Below are 16,719 nucleotides of genomic sequence, written 5' to 3' on the forward strand. Positions count from 1 at the left end.
GGGGGGGCAGGATGAGGAGTTGACAGAACGGAGAAGTTGAACGTTGTCCAATAAGGTGGTGAATATTTGGTGGAGCTGTTCGTTTAATAGTCGACTCGGACGAAAGCGAACGTTTTGACATGAACTCCATCAACACAACAGCATGTGGAGTTAAACTGGACGGGCCCAGTTACCGCTAATGTAAATAGCTGTTAAATTGCTTGTTGTTAAAATGCAACGTGAGCGGCAGCCAACGGGGGGGGCGGGGGGGCATTATGTCAGCAATTTAAAATAATTTAATTTAAAAGGCAACCGCCACTACATTGTGCACCACACACACACACACACACACACACACACGCATACACACACACGAAAAATAAAAGTAAAAACACAAGCATTGTTCTTAAACTTGTTAAGAATACACATTTGAGTGATGTTAAGTAATTCTACTTTTCTCTGAATCATCCTCATTTCTTGGTTGGTTGATTGTGTCAGCCGGCCTCTTCAGCCCAGTGATGTAAAGACACATGTGTTGCGTGGTCCGGACCCGCATGAAGGTGTTTATAAAGGACACCACAAAACCAGGAAATTATCACTAATAACAACAATTCAGTCGTCAGGTTTATACATATGGGAGCGGTGACTGGACTTGTGTAAAGACGAATGTGGTTTTCTATTTTTCACCAACTCCCAGGTACATTATAGTTAAATGTTTATGTTTGGAGCGCCTGGATAGCTCCATCGGTAGAGCGTACGCCCCATGCACAAAGGCTCAGTCCTTATCTCAGCGGCGGCAGGTTCAACTCTGACCTGTGGCCCTCACTCTCACTCTCTCTCACATCTTCATCTATCCAGCATAATAAAAGCCTAAAATGCCCCAAAAAATGCATTAAAAAAAACCCTAAAAAGTAAAAGTTTTTAGTTTCTCATATTTGTTGTCCTTGTTTTTAGCTGTATGTCTATATCTATTCCTTGAAATTGTTTTATTTTTAGGGCTACCGGGCTCTAGAGCACCTGTATAGAAATAACATGTGTGAAATAAGCATGTGAACCGTCTCAACTCCACCCTCAAAGATTAGGAATCAAGAATCAATAAGAAAGAATCAGAAATATGGATAACAAAGCAATGCTCCACCCTAACCATGTCTGAATGCATGCGTCAGACAGCCTCCCCATACCCAGCAGGTAGACATTTGGGATTCTGCTGTGTCTTGCAAACTAAAAAATGTCCATCAGGCAAAGACTTTCAGAGTGGTGTTGTGTTTGACTTATGAAATCAGTAAAATGAAGAGATCATAGGTAAAGGGCATCTGTGGTCCCAGATTTAACAGTTATGGTTGAGAATTGGGGATTTTCTAATGCAAAATGCATCATTAAATTCAGATTGTGCACAATAATTCACTAAGTGCTCCGACCTTCAGCTGCCTGGCGAACTCCGTGTGGTTGTCGTAGACGAGGATGTTGGCGATGAGGCTCTCTCTCTCTTGAGAGAAGGATGTCGGTCCTTCTGTGACGCTCCGCTCAACTATCACCTTCAGCAGCGTGTGAGGACACCTGGTCCCGTCCCACACCTGGAAATTAAACAACACAAATACATGACGATAAGACGGTCCGTTTATCCATCTGGAGAGTTGGGCATCATTTCGATTTTAACGATCCCGAAATCTTCCTTTTGATTCTGGTTCTTATTGATTTTCATCTCCGGTTCTTTGAGAGGTAAAGTTGAAAACGGACCACATGCCACAGATCAGAGGAACATTTTATTTTGATTTAATTTACAGTTTTACAGGGCTTGGGTGTTCTATTTTGAGCCAATGATCAAATTTAAAACCAGATTTTCCAAACCATTTCAATGAAAAAACTATTCCATTTGAATCCACCTGTCGGTCCAAACTCCTTGGACCACATTATATCTCAAAATCTAATTAATCACTCAGACTGTAGATGTGGAAAACGACATTTCCCACAGACAAAGTGCATTTTGTTTTGAGGATTTCGACCGCTTAGTTCCAGTGAAGGGAAATCGTATCGAACTTTAGTCTATATCATCAACATTGTTTTTTAAATCTCTTTATGCGCTGGCACCATCCTATCATATCTGATATGCTGATTTTGCACACTCCAGTCAGAGCACTCAGGTCCACTGACCAGCTGCTTTTAGACTAGAACCAGAACCAGACTGAGACCCAGAGGGGACCGAGCTTTCTCCGAGGCAGGTCCTAAGCTCTGGATCTCTATCCCTCTCAACATTAGAGCAGCTTCCTCTATTAAGAGCTTTTAAATCACTTTAAAAAACTCATCTTTTTGCATTGGCTTTTAACTGAGCTGTGATTTTGATTGATTTGTGCGAAGTTCTGTTTTATCCGTTGTCTGTTTTTATAGTCTTAGGCATATTCTGCTTTAGAAGTGTTTTTCCGGTTATTTCTTACGCTTTTATCTTACGTTGTTATCGATATTTGTACAGCACTTTGTTTGTAAATGTGCCTGAGAAATAAACTTTGACCTCGACCTTCCACTTCAGGTATTGATCCGTTGATGACCGATATTCCGCTGGATTTCACTCATTTCCGGCCGAGTGTCGGTCAACTTCCTCTTTCTCTGTCTTGGCGTTCTAACCTCTGGTGGATTTCTGAGGACTATGGTTACCTGCTCCTCCGATCTCTACAGGGTTAAGTAGTCATATTCCCTGATTACTTCCAGTTTCAAATCGTGTATAAAAGCTGGCTGTTGTACAATACAGAAATCCATTTAAGGGGAAAGAATGCTGAACAAACTCGTAGTTAATAATCTCAGGTGCTTGAGGAAAAAGCACAAACATCTATTCTTAGTCTAATTAAATGTTGCGATTTGGAGAACACGCTCTCCTGGGTGAAGGTGTTGTTGTGTAACAGCAGGCAGCACCCTCAGAACAGCTTTAGAAACCAGTGATAGCAGACTGGCGGCAGACCAGTGGTCCCTGCCAAATCTTGTTTAAATGGATCTCCTCTATCAGCCTCACTGGCAGGAAACCAGCCTTCAATGACACTCATTTCTGCTCTGAAAACGGAGGCGGCCGCTGAAGCTGAGGAGACACAAAACATCTCGTCCCCCTGAGACGAGGGGAACATGTCGATTTACTACGAGACAGATGAAGACGGGAGGTAAACATACAACATGTAGGGCTGCAAGGTAAACATACAACACGTAGGGCTGCAAGGTAAACATACAACACGTAGGGCTGCAAGGTAAACATACAACACGTAGGGCTGCAAGGTGAACATACAACACGTAGGGCTGCAAGGTGAACATACAACATGTAGGGTTAAAAAGGTAAACATACAACATGTAGGGCTGCAAGGTGAACATACAACATGTAGGGTTAAAAAGGTAAACATTTTTTATGCTTTTTCCAACCCTTTGGTCACTTTTATCAACGTTCTTTTATCAATTTTTTTTCAACCGCAACACAATTGAATAAAACACCCAAATGCAATGAAAGCAGTAATCTGATAATGTGTTTCACTTGTGAAGAACCCTGCGTGGAACCATCATAGTTATTTGTTTTAACATTTTGTTGAACATAACTCCAAATTTCAGATATAGAAACTTTTTAAAATTGGTCAAATTTGACAAAAGCACAACATGAAGGTTAAGAAGCCGGAATCCGATTGTTCTTCCTTTTTTTCTATTAAAAAATGACTTATAGCTAGCGAAGCTATAGTGCCAGCTATAGTTCCACCGCTGCACATAGTAAAAAAAAAAAAAAAGACCCATCACAAATATTGAGACACACAACCTGGCTCATTAGCTTGTAGAATTGCACCACGTACCTTAGTAATTCATTCAAATGGTTGTTTAGTTAGTTAGTTAGTTAGTTAGTTAGTTAGTTAATTAACCATAAAGACATACAAGCTGGGTGAATGGGTCTACAGTTGATAAGTAGTCATCTGGCTAACACTGGCCCGTTTACAGACATGGGCATTATCATTGATCAAATAAATGTGTGTGAGGTTGTGCGTGAGGTTGTTACCCTGAGCAGGGTGCAGGTGGTGTCGATGGGAGCTTTGGCCAGCAGCTGGCACGTCAAGTCAAAGTAAGCTTTGGGCGATACGGCAGACAGAGGGATCGAGGGAACAGGGGGGACGAGAGCCTGGTTGGCGGCCCAGGATCGAAGCTCCTCCACGGTGCGAAGGTCCTCCTGGTCGATGTGGAAGGAGCGGCTGGAGGTCCGCGGCTCCATGGATCCGCCCTCCGCTCCGTCAAACACCAGCACAGAGAATCCGAAGCTAGTGATGAGCGTCATGGAGTTGTTGAAGGACTGTGTCTGTGTAAAAGAAACGTGGGATCTTTAATCACGGAGCTCTTTAACGTACTGTAGATAAACATTTTGTAGTCAAATAAGTAAGGCTGCACAATACCTCTTTTGTTTTTTTAAATCAATGATTTTAAGTTAATATATATATAAGAAAATATCACTATGAAAAAGTAACTGTTCTTTATTGGTGGTGCCTTTTATGTTTAATGTTCAATTTCTTAATTAAAAAGAATGTTGGAAATAATTTCCTTTCATTCCTTTTAAAGCTCCTCTTGTTTGTTTTTACTATGAAATGAAAAAATAAATTTAATTGGGTTATGAGTTCTACGGAAGGATAAACTTGACATGTTGAGAGGAAACTGTTACCGTATTGCATATTTCTCAACCTGTGAAATCTATAGTGCGTAGTTTCTGTTGCGGTTGTCCACTTTATAACAATAGTGGTGGTTTTGGAAGTTTTAATTCATGCCTGCCAAAGCTACACAATAACATGCACAATTTGAACTTGTCAACACAAGATAGGCTTCTTAAAAGAAGCAGTTGAACAAAACTGAAGAAACTAGTAGCGTTTGGGATGCAGTCGGTAAAATTAAATGAGAATCAAAGTAATTAAAAGAAAAGACATTTTTTAAAAAATTAAAGTTATTTAAAAATGTAATCGTGAAAAGGGTAAATTGAGATCGCGATTTTATAACGATTAATCGTGCAGGCCTAACAATTATTGCGTATTTTCCTGATATCATGCAGCCCAACTCATAACAATAGTGGTGGTTTTGGAAGTCATGCCTGCCAAAAAACACTTTGCAACACAAGATAGGATTTCTAAAAGAAGCAGTCTGTAATCCAGGCTGGACCTTGACTCGGTGCAAGCGGATGATGTCTCCAACTTGGAAGATTTTGGGATGGTCCTCCAGCTTACAGAAGATGGTGCAGCCGACCCTCTGGTCGGACTGATCGGTAATCTTCAGGCTGGAGCAGAAGTCTGTGGAAACAAAACTCCCGGTCGTCAAAACTCTGAGGAAAGCGTGAAAAATAATGAAAACCTTTCAGCTGTGCGTGTGATGGAGAAGGTAAAACAAAACAGGCCTGAGTTTATCATTCCATTGTTAATAATAATAATACATTTATTTATAGAGCACTTTCCATCAAAGTGCTTCACAAAAATATTACAATTAAAATACAAACAGTACATTTAATAGATTAATTTTATAAATTTAGATCAAAACAGTAAAAAGTAAATACCACTATACAAAAGACACCAAAGACGATTGAACATTTAGGACAAATAGTACTCATTCACTTTAATGTCTTTCCTGTGACTTTTTAAATCCTGCTGATTTAACCCCATGAGGAGGATATTAAAAGTGCACTAGGAGTTCATGCATGACGTCACTTCTGTTGACGTTCCAAGTAAATACCGAACAAAACAGTCACGATACCGAAAATTCAGTAAAAAACTATTCTAAAAACATGGACTTCTATATTAGAATATTTGAAAAAATATAATGTCATAAGACATACAAAACATGTGCAATATAGCATAGAAGGTGGTTTGTTGTATTTTTGGTGCACAGCCTGTGCCTCTAGTGTTTGACGTTTACTGAGCTTTTCCAGTGTATTCGGGTGGCAGGCGGCTAGCGGATAAAAGAGAGATGCCTACGATTTTACAATGAAATTGCGCTGAAACCCTGCAGGAACTCATAGTGCACCTTTATTGTCAAGACACTTTATTGATGAATCATTAACAGCCCAAAATTACAAATCAGCCGGGCATAAAGAAAAGCAACGCTGATGTAGTTGGAGGAAACTGAATCAAATCTCTCCAACAATCCGCTTCTTTAAGCGCTAATCCGAATAAAAAATGTCAACAAGATTTTTTGTTAGAGGATTGAACACTCAGACTCAGAGAACTTGCCAAGGTTGTAACATAAAACTTAAGTCTTGTTAATACATATGAAGGGTGCTATTGCAAAAAGAAAGCGGTAAGGCAGTAAAATTATGTATTTTTTGTGTATACAATCCAGTGAATCACAAACTAATGTTGCGTAGTTTCTCTGTTTTGTGCACTCAAAAGAATGTCGATTAAAATATTTCTTTTTTTTATCCTTCGCATTTATAAGAATTAATTCATAATGTAAACCTATTGTGCGTAGTTTCTGTCGGCCCCGAGAGGAATTCTAAGTAACAGAAGTGTCGTCGCGTCCGCATGATACAAGCCTTCTGTGATTGCGCCGCGCCCCCACCCCTCCTCCACACAGTTGGTAGCAGCCAATAATGACACTGAGGATTTAATTAAAAAATATTTTTTTTAAATCATGATTCTTCAGATGAGGTCATTATCTTCACTTGAGTTTCTGCATGGTAGAGTCACCAGATGCCACAATCTTCTGAACATAGACATACTGAAAAATCAAGAGAGAGTTGTATGGAGCTGAGAGACTTAATTAGCTTTTTATCAGCTCACTTGGCAACGGCTTGAATGTAACGGACGGTCATTAATATCAAAAACTAAAGCTTAAAAAAGAAAACAAACAAAAAACATTTACACTATTGAAAATGAACTCTATATAATCTGTATGTGCACACACATCTGTGTAACAATGACTATGTATCTGTGTGTGTGTGTGTGTGTGTGTGTGTGTGTGTGTGTGTGTGTGTGTAGATGGATTTTTCTAATATCTCTGTTTCTGTTTACTTTAAAAGTCGCCTGAAGGATCCACAATGATGATGACAAAGTCTGGGGCAATTTCCAGCCTGGATGCTGCTTTTTCTTTATTATTCCTCCAAAAACACAGACACACACACACACACACACACACACACACACACAGACACAGACACAGACACACATGCAAAGACACACACACACACACACTTTTTTACCCTCCTATCATCATCACACTTCATCATGCTGTGCTTGCATGGCTGCAGGTCCACTCAGGCTGAACCGTCTGATGTTTTATTATCTTATTATTTCTATCGCTCCTCTTTCATAATTCCAGCCTCCGCCTGCTCCTCAGGTCCAAACTGCTTTTCAAACACTTCCTGATATCTGTTCACAGGGAAACGAAGTGAATGACTAAACATTGTACCGGAGGTTCAGTGGATGAGATTAATGCACCTTTCCTGCATGATGTTGGAGAGTCCCGGAGCTTTAAAAGCTCGGAGCCTGATCTGCTCAAACCCAGACATCCATTATAGGCCCATCAACACATGAACTGAATAATGTATATTTTTGCATCTCCACAGTGTGCGTTCTCAAAATAACCTGAGATGGTTCCATCTAAACAAAAACGGTGTGTGTGTGTGTGTGTGTGTCTGCTCTTAGTCAGTTCTGATCCAGCTTATATCGCTTCATGAAAGACTTTGCTCTTCTTTTCTGTCTGTCAGCTCCTTTCTGTCTCCGAGGAGGTGATGTGGTTTATGTGTCCGGGTAGCTTTTTAACCACTCACTCGCCCTCTTTAACACATCTTTCAAACTCGACAGCTGCTGAGTAGCTTAACGTCTCTGTCCGTGGTGCTGAAAAGGTTCCAAGATTTACTGTTTAAAAAAAAAAACGGTTTTAGAGAAACGGAGAGATTGATTGTAACTTTATTATCTCGTTACAAGTGATAGTTTCTCCCTTACTAACCATTTTGTTAAAACATGTAGACGCTCACTTTAGTGTCTTTGTTTAAAAGTTCCTACATCAGCAAACAAAGACAAGGATTGTTTTATTTGGATGTATGGTAATTACTGGACGATGTACCACACCTAACTACTGACCTCAGTATTGACCTGATTGGCCAATTAGAACTGGAGAGGCAGGCTCTAATTCTATATATATATATATATATATATATATATATATATATATATATATATATATATATATATATATATATATATATATATATATATATATATATATATATATATATATGTGTGTTTATTTATCCCTTGTGTGGAAATTACAATTTACACTCTATTTTGTAAGTAACCACTACACAAAGGCATAAAATACACACACATGCTCTGGACCTATTCATGCACATGTGGAGAGCTGTCAGAGTGGGTGGGCCGTGCCTTGCTCAGGAGCACTGCCAGGAGGTGAAGTGGAGCATCTCTCCAGCCACCAATCCATCCTTCGTACTTTGTTTATACGGGGTCTTGAACCAACGACCCACCGGTTCCCAACCCAACTCCCTACAGACTGGGCTACTACCCCCCTCAGTGTTTGGGGCTGTTTTATTTGAGGAGTAGCACCTGAACAGTCTGAGCAGAGTGAAGAGGAATTCTGGCAACGTTCTTCTTTGTTTTTATGTTTTTTGAAGGCTGAAAATAAAATTCTTCCAGTTTCCCCAGCGAACCTTCCTGCCAGCGTGATCATCAGCAACCATTTATCTTCTTATGGTATGTCTCACAGAGCTGCTAACATCAATGTTAACTTATTTATATTTTTATAGTTTTTGAGGCTTTTCTTTCAGGTTGTTTACAACAACAACAAAAAACACACAAATATACTGAATAGTTTCCCAATGTCTTCCTCCACCCTGTAGTCTGGTCCCAGACTGACCTGTGCCACGGCTCTTGAACGGCTGTTTGAAGAAGACCACCACTCCGTACACGTTGACTACAGTTCCCGGCTTCAGGTCGCCCAGGCGGACGTACGTGTATTTTGGGGCCTTGGTCGCCCTGGAAACCTGAGGAGAAACAAAGCAGAGTTAAAAAAGGGTTCCTAAGAAGCTTTGTGCTGGGGAGAGGCCTGTGTGATGAGCTTATGCTGTCATTAAGACATATGTTCATTTGGTTTATGGTTTGTTGTGTTACTATTTTGTTAAATGGTCTGAAATATTGGGGTTAGTGTTTCGTCTCTTCTTGAATTTTGTCGGGGGGGGAGGGGTCAGTCTTAACAGACACTTTTGAACCGAAGCCTCTTCCATTTTCTCTGGAAACCTTGGAAAATATCTGAAATAAAACGTAAGCGTTCGCTGGCAATACATGATGTGAAGCCTTGTGTCTCATCCAGTGTTGCCAAGTCCGCTTATTATAAGCAACTTTGGGCTTGTTTTTCTGTAAAGTTGCTTACAGATATTGGTAGTCACGTGTCACGTTTTTTTTAGCTTGTTCCCAGCGCTATAATATGCTGTCAAGCAGTTATTTAAATGTAGGAGTTTGTCTTGCCTGTTCCCTATGTCCCTCACCTTTCCCCATACACATAGGAGATAGTCTTTTCCCAAACTTACATGTACCATGTATACAGTTTTGCAAAACTCTATACATGGTACAGTTTACCAATCTATCCACATGACGTAAATTGACAATCTTTACCCACAGATTGTGAAACCGTGCACATTTTATGTATTCCCGGATACTAGGGGGGCTCCGTAGTAAAAGTCGCTTGTTTTAGGTTTGTTTTCACAGGACTGGTTGCTTATTTAGGAGATCTGGCAACACTGGTCTCATCCATCATCAGTGTTATAACTGTGTGTGCTACTGAGCTAACAGCTGCCAAACATGCATGTTAACATGCTCACTGTGTGTGTGTGTGTGTGTGTGTGTGTGTGTGTGTGAGAACATTGCGGTAAACCCTTTTAGACCTCATCAACACCTCACTGTATCATCACTGCAGACTGTGATGAAGGCTAAAACTAAGGGCACAACTGATGTTTCAAACACCTTAGTTAGGAAACGACTGCGGAGCATAAGATAAGTTTCCAACTTCCTCCGTCTCTTTTAACGTTTCCTCAGACAGATGTGACTTGCAGGGGAGAATAATCTGAAGATCTGAAAAATGAGCATACACTCAAAAAAAAGAGAAAATCAAAGAGGCAGTCTGTCTGTTCAAAATGTATTTTTACCAGCATTTGTTCTACACTGCAGATCAAACTCAAAGGCTTAGAATCAGCTTTAACACTTTGATCACAGGCTTGTTAAAATCCCTTCCTCTTATCTCTTACTTATTCTGCGAGTGTTTTTCTGTCCGTTGTGGCCGTTAATGTGTTCTGTCATAAAAATATTAATCACAGCTTCACCTCACAGTAACTTGATCTGCAACTGGCTTATATAGAATACATTTCCTGAGGTGATAAAACAACATGTTTCTATGCTTTATTACAGTATTGTATCTCTAGCCAGAGTTAAGAGGACTTCCATATCCGTCCTTGTGTGTCTCTGCAGATGTCTCTGTCTCGGCTTTGATCTTGAAAGTCTGCGATTGTACATTTTTTTGTCAACTTTATTCAACATTCACTGAGTAATGTGCATGTAATTTGTGTCTGTGCTTTGTCTGGAAAAAACAAAAATGGCGTACTCATCAAAAAGCTTTCTGAAATAAAAACTCCACTGTACACTTAAAGGTGTTACTGAAAACATTTTTAAAACTACTATTTCATCATAATGAACAACAGTCACATTCAAGCCAAATGAGTTGCTACAAAGCTAATTAAGACTCTCAGCTCCACACATCTCTCTCTGGATTTCTCAGTATGGCTGTTCTTACAAAATGGTGAGATTGTGTCGTCCGGTGACTTTCGTGCGTGACAAGAAATCCAACAGCAGCGTTCTGCTTTGGAGTCAAAGAGGACACACAAATTACAAGATAATTACCTCATCTGAAGAGTCCATGTTTTTTTGACTCCTCGGTGTCCTCCCTGATTTGACGGGTTAAATATTACTAGAGAACGTGAGGAGGAAGGGTCTCCTAAAGACTAAGAAGAAACATCTCAAGTCTGTGCATCCTGCCGATGACACGTCTACGAGCCGGACGGGCCGTGAGTCAAATTAACTGCACTGATTTCTACATGTTTGAAGCAATAGGTTGCTCAAAGCAGTTACTGAAGATATAAAAAGACTATACCAAGACGGTATCAAACTGACAACCCTCTCCATTACGACCACAACCACAGACACACAGAGGTCTGCCGAGACCCTGATCCAGTCGAGGTGGCTCTGATCCAGCGGGCATCTGACATGAAGCATCCTGACAGATACAAGACCCCCACTACACCCCAGCAGCGTCTCCAGCTAACCAAGAATCGGACTCTGACCTCAGCAGAGAGCGCAGAGCTCCTCTTGGCGGCCGGCGGGGATCTGGGATCGGGAAGCGGGGGGGTCACCTAAAGGATGAAGACAGAGAGGAGACATCAAGGCTCTGCGGTTCCGCGGAGGCTCCCCGCAATGTTTTCACCATAGCTTACGTAAGCAGCCTGAAGTTTATACTAATGCGCTGGTGTGTGCATCGTATTTCTTTAAATGTTTTGACATTTTATAGACCAAACTGATTAATGGAGAAAACAATTTAATTGACATTGGTCAGTCAGATAATAGTCAGTTGTAAACCTGAGGAACCTTGTTGCGTTGTTAATGTAGGGACGGCTGAGCCTGCAGGCGAAACATGAGAAGGATGTGAGATTCACGAGCAGGTAAACAGACTCATCGTCGCTGTTATTGGGTCAGTCTGACGCAGAGTCATGTTCAATTTACACCTCCTGCACAAGATCTCATGGTCTAACAGACTGTTACAGCCTGCAGACTCAACTCATGCTCGCATGAACGGACGCACACACATTACCAACAGGGGATTACCAGGCTACAACGACCAAGTGTCTGGTCATTTAAAAAGATACAAAAATAGAAAAGAACATTTATTTTATAATATCTCTGAAAACAGGATGCTTCATGGGTTTTTAAAGAAAATGCCAAGAGGGGACTTGAATCCCTCAGCAATGTCTGTGTATTAAAGAGGGGACTACCATATACTTTTATATGTGTGAGGACCAACAATGACATAATGCATCCCCTATAAAAAAAACAACAACACATTCACACTCTCACTCACATAGATGTAGGCGTTGTCTCCCGACAGCAGCAGGTTACAGGGATGCAGCTTGTCCTTATGAACTGTGGGAGATTTGCCCACCGTGAAGCCAGAGGCCACAACCACATCCTGCAGAACACCACAAGACAAACAAGCAGAGAAACCAGGAATTAAAAACAGAGTGCAAAGAGGGATGAATATGCATCCCTCTTCCCAGAGGGAGAACAGACTGAAGCAGATGTTGCATCCTCGGAGACGTTAAGTAAGACGGCACAACAAGCTGTCCAAGATAAGCTGGTGTGAAAAGTGGAGATTGTCTTTTGTTAGGTGTGTGTGTCAGCTGCCCCCGAGACGGGTTTTAAAGTCTGCGCTTGAGGCTGACAAAAGGGACAGCAGATAGTCTAAATAATCATGTTACGGAGACACGCGGCCTGACAAAAACGTCTGTGATTTCCAGCCTCGCGGAGCAGCTCCGGCTGTGATGACTTCCTGCCTTCAACCAGCTTTACGGCGCTTTGACTTCTATCAGGATGCCACTGAGGGTGGCAGGGACGATTATCCCTGACGTGTTCCCTGTCCCCTGTCCAGGTAAAAAAAAAAATAAGAGCTCAGTCAACAAGATCACATGTGACAGTATTAGAGTGGACTCAAAGTAAACCCTGATTCAGAGTCACTGTTTGTAAAGTTCAAAGGAGCTTCAGGAGGTGAACTGTCACACCAGAGCTCGGCTACAAGAATGATTCACGGATCATCCATTCTTTGAGGCAGACGCTAAAGTTGTAATCCGTAACATTTCAGTCCTGGTTGACGTGGTGACAGCAAGTGTTGTTTAATACTGCAAGTCCCAGATGTCAACAGCAAACATCTACTTTGTCAGAACAAACAGAGGAGTCTCCTGTGGCTGCAGCAAAATCAAAGCCAGGGATGTCCCGATCCGATTCTTTAAATATTGAATATCTGCTGATATGGAGACCTGATATGATACTTGTGTTTGCCTAGGAGTGGGAGAAAAAAACAAACCCGATACAGCATCGTATCACGATATTTTTCTGTAGCAATACACTGTACTGATACACATTTGGACAGTTTGTCTGCTTGACAATCCCATTTTGCAGCAATACAATTAAAGTGAGATAAATAAACAGAGAAATGTAACTTTATTAGATGAAACAGATGTTGATAAAGTTTCCTTTTGGGGACATAATCTGAAATTGGGAATGAATAGTAAAATTACATCCATTACAATGTATCCGGGCGGCCTATAGCTCACTGAGTTAGTTAGTTCATGTTTATTGTCCCCATAGGGAAATTAGATTGCAGTAAAAGATCACATCACATGGTATTCAAACATTAACACAGATAAGGCAAGGAGAAGACAATAAAAAATAAATAAATAAAAGAGATACACCAGATATATCTATCATCGGACGGGAGCTCGCCCCATGTTGGCTTAGTCCTGCAGCGGCCTGGGTTCGAATCCAGCCTGTGGCCCTTTGCTGCGTCTCATCCCCCATCTATCTCTCTCCCCCTTTCACGTGTCTATCCACTGTCTCTATTTAATAAATGAAAAAAAAATTTAAAAAAATAAAATAATCTTAAAAAATTACTTACAGAAAACTGCTATATAGAGGGGGGATTACTAAACGTAAATACAATGACGGGACTTTTGCAGAAACAATAATCACAATTGTACACAAAACTGTGTTTTATTTCATGAAATCTCAAGGATTATAACTTTAAAATTAAAAGGATGAGTTCGGTTTATTGCGACTCCGGGTTTATTTTTGTAGTTTTGTCAATTATTGTCCATTTTAATATATGAATGAAATGGTTTGGAGCGGTTTAGGCTGAGGTGGAGGAAGCACTCAAATCGTGTACTTTAGTTAAAGAAACCGTAAAAGTCCTACATTCAAAATGTCACTGAAGTGAAAGTACTAAAGTTTGACGATCGATATTTACTTAAAATCACCAATTTATTTACCGTGCAGTAAATTAGAAATGTGTTTATTAAATTACTGAAATTTAATCGTAAAAGCATTAATATGTTCATCACTTTAACCTCGCAGCTGCTAACGGTGGAGCTCATTTTAATTACTTATACACTTCTATCTGTCTGCGGGGTAGCTTGTTACTCCCCCCCCCCCCCCCCCCCCCCCCCCCCCGGGATCAATAATAAAGTTGTAACTTAATCTGCAATCCATCAATGTATATTTTTTATTATATTTCATATTATTACTCCGATTAAGAGACGTTTGTTGTAGTAGAAGTAGAACGTACCATTTTAGGAAAATAGTAAAAGTACAACTAAAGTACAGTACTTGGGCGCCTGGGTAGCTCACCAGGTAGAAGGCGCGCCCAATTACACAGGCTAGGTCCTTGCCACAGCCACTGCATTTCACCGTTTCTCCCCTTTCATGTCTAACCTGCCCTATCCAATAAAGGCCCAAAAATACCCCCCCAAAAATCATAATAAAGTATTTGTATTATTGTCCGGATAAACTGCATGTATACACTCTTCCCCATTTATGTTTTCAAAGCCCAGGATATTAAGTTACTTCCAACCATCAGAGGCTGAACCCAGCTCAGCAAACACTTCAACTACAGCATCCAAAAAAGAATTCATCTCATCCTACAGAATAATGTCCAACTCATCAACACATCACACACATCCCTCAGCTCATTAGCTTATTCAAATCACAGGCTTTATGATGCAGAAAGATGCAATTTCCACAGACAGCCTTCCAACTGGCCAAGCCTGTTTTTATAATACAATCTCTCATGAATATTTAATATTATACTGTAATATTATAAAAAGGATTTCACACTGTTCTTCATTCAGAGGCTTTAAGGACCGAGCAACTTCTCCAAACTCCTCTGTTTAACGAGGACACCGACAACTGGCATAAATCTGTTGAAGGTATTAAACGTAGTAGATCATGTGTTATTCCCAGCAGAGTGACGAGTATTCAGAGACAGTAAACTGTCTGTGCCAGATGTTTTAGAACGAGCCCAAGCTGAATAGCCAAGAAAAAAATATATATACACAAATACAAATTCTCATTTACATTTAAAGTGAAAAGCCAACACGTTTATTTGGAGGAGAATGAGCCTTTGTCTCACATGAAGAATCTGAATTGACAGATGCAGCGATAAAGCCATTTTAGTGATTATCATAATAATTATACAGGATCATATTCTTATTTCTCATTCAGTAAAATGAAAAATTGTATTGCATATAGTTTTATAAATATGCTTCAATTTATCAAAAAGAGTGAACAAAAACTAAAGAGGACAGAGAAACACAAAGGTTTTGCTCAAACTGCATTTTCTTGCCCCTTATGAGGTCATAAGGAACAGGGTTATCTCCCCTTTCTCTGCTTTGCCTTCAGATACAGTATTAGGGGACCACTAAGGTCTATATAAAAGAGAGTTCAGATACAGTATTAGGGGACCACTAAGGTCTATATAAAAGAGACTTCAGATACAGTATTAGGGACCACTAAGGTCTATATAAAGAGACTTCAGATACAGTATTAGGGACCACTAAGGTCTATATAAAAGAGACTTCAGATACAGTATTAGGGACCACTAAGGTCTATATAAAAGAGTCTTCAGATACAGTATTAGGGACCACTAAGGTCTATATAAAAGAGACTTCAGATACAGTATTAGGGACCACTAAGGTCTATATAAAAGAGCCTTCAGATTCAGTATTAGGGGACAACTAAGGTCTATATAAAAGAGTCTTCAGATACAGTATTAGGGGACCACTAAGGTCTATATAAAAGAGACTTCAGATACAGTATTGGGGGACCACTAAGGTCTATATAAAAGAGACTTCAGATACAGTATTAGGGACTGCTAAGGTCTATATAAAGAGACTTCAGATACAGTATTAGGGACCACTAAAGTCTATATAAAAGAGCCTTCAGATTCAGTATTAGGGGACGACAAAGGTCTATATAAAAGAGCTTTCACATACAGTATTAGGGGACCACTAAGGTCTATATAAAAGAGACTTCAGATACAGTATTAGTGGACCACTAAGGTCTATATAAAAGACACTCCAGATACAGTATTAGTGGACCACTAAGGTCTATATAAAAGACACTTCAGATACAGTATTAGTGGACCACTAAGGTCTATATAAAAGAGACTTCAGATACAGTATTAGGGACCACTAAGGTCTATATAAAAGAGACTTCAGATACAGTATTGGGGGACCACTAAGGTCTATATAAAGAGACTTCAGATACAGTATTAGGGGCACACTAAGGTCTATATAAAAGAGACTTCAGATACAGTATTAGGGACCACTAAGGTCTATATAAAGAGACTTCAGATACAGTATTAGGGACTACTAAGGTCTATATAAAGAGACTTCAGATACAGTATTAGGGACCACTAAGGTCTATATAAAGAGACTTCAGATACAGTATTAGGGACCACTAAGGTCTATATAAAAGAGACTTCAGATACAGTATTAGGGACCACTAAGGTCTATATAAAAGAGCCTTCAGATTCAGTATTAGGGGACAACTAAGGTCTATATAAAAGAGCTTTCACATACAGTATTAGGGGACCACTAAGGTCTATATAAAAGACACTTCAGATACAGTATTAGGGGACCACTAAGGTCTATAT

At 40.1% G+C, this 16,719-nt stretch overlaps 1 protein-coding gene across 1 annotated transcript in view; it reads right to left on the reverse strand.

Annotated features, from left to right (window-relative positions):
• pot1 (protection of telomeres 1 homolog) overlaps positions 1 to 16,719 on the reverse strand; it is a 68,579-nt gene that overhangs the window by 32,621 nt on the left and 19,239 nt on the right. The window contains exons 5-10 of the mRNA XM_034880229.1: positions 12,097 to 12,204; positions 11,306 to 11,374; positions 8,833 to 8,959; positions 5,131 to 5,258; positions 3,992 to 4,285; positions 1,398 to 1,553 (exon numbers count right to left, since the gene is read on the reverse strand). Coding sequence (XP_034736120.1) covers positions 1,398 to 1,553; positions 3,992 to 4,285; positions 5,131 to 5,258; positions 8,833 to 8,959; positions 11,306 to 11,374; positions 12,097 to 12,204 — 882 coding nt within the window. The remainder of the gene's footprint in view (positions 1 to 1,397; positions 1,554 to 3,991; positions 4,286 to 5,130; positions 5,259 to 8,832; positions 8,960 to 11,305; positions 11,375 to 12,096; positions 12,205 to 16,719) is intronic.

This window comes from Etheostoma cragini, chromosome 8, assembly GCF_013103735.1.
Source record: "Etheostoma cragini isolate CJK2018 chromosome 8, CSU_Ecrag_1.0, whole genome shotgun sequence".
NCBI classification, from domain to species: Eukaryota; Metazoa; Chordata; class Actinopteri; order Perciformes; family Percidae; genus Etheostoma; species Etheostoma cragini.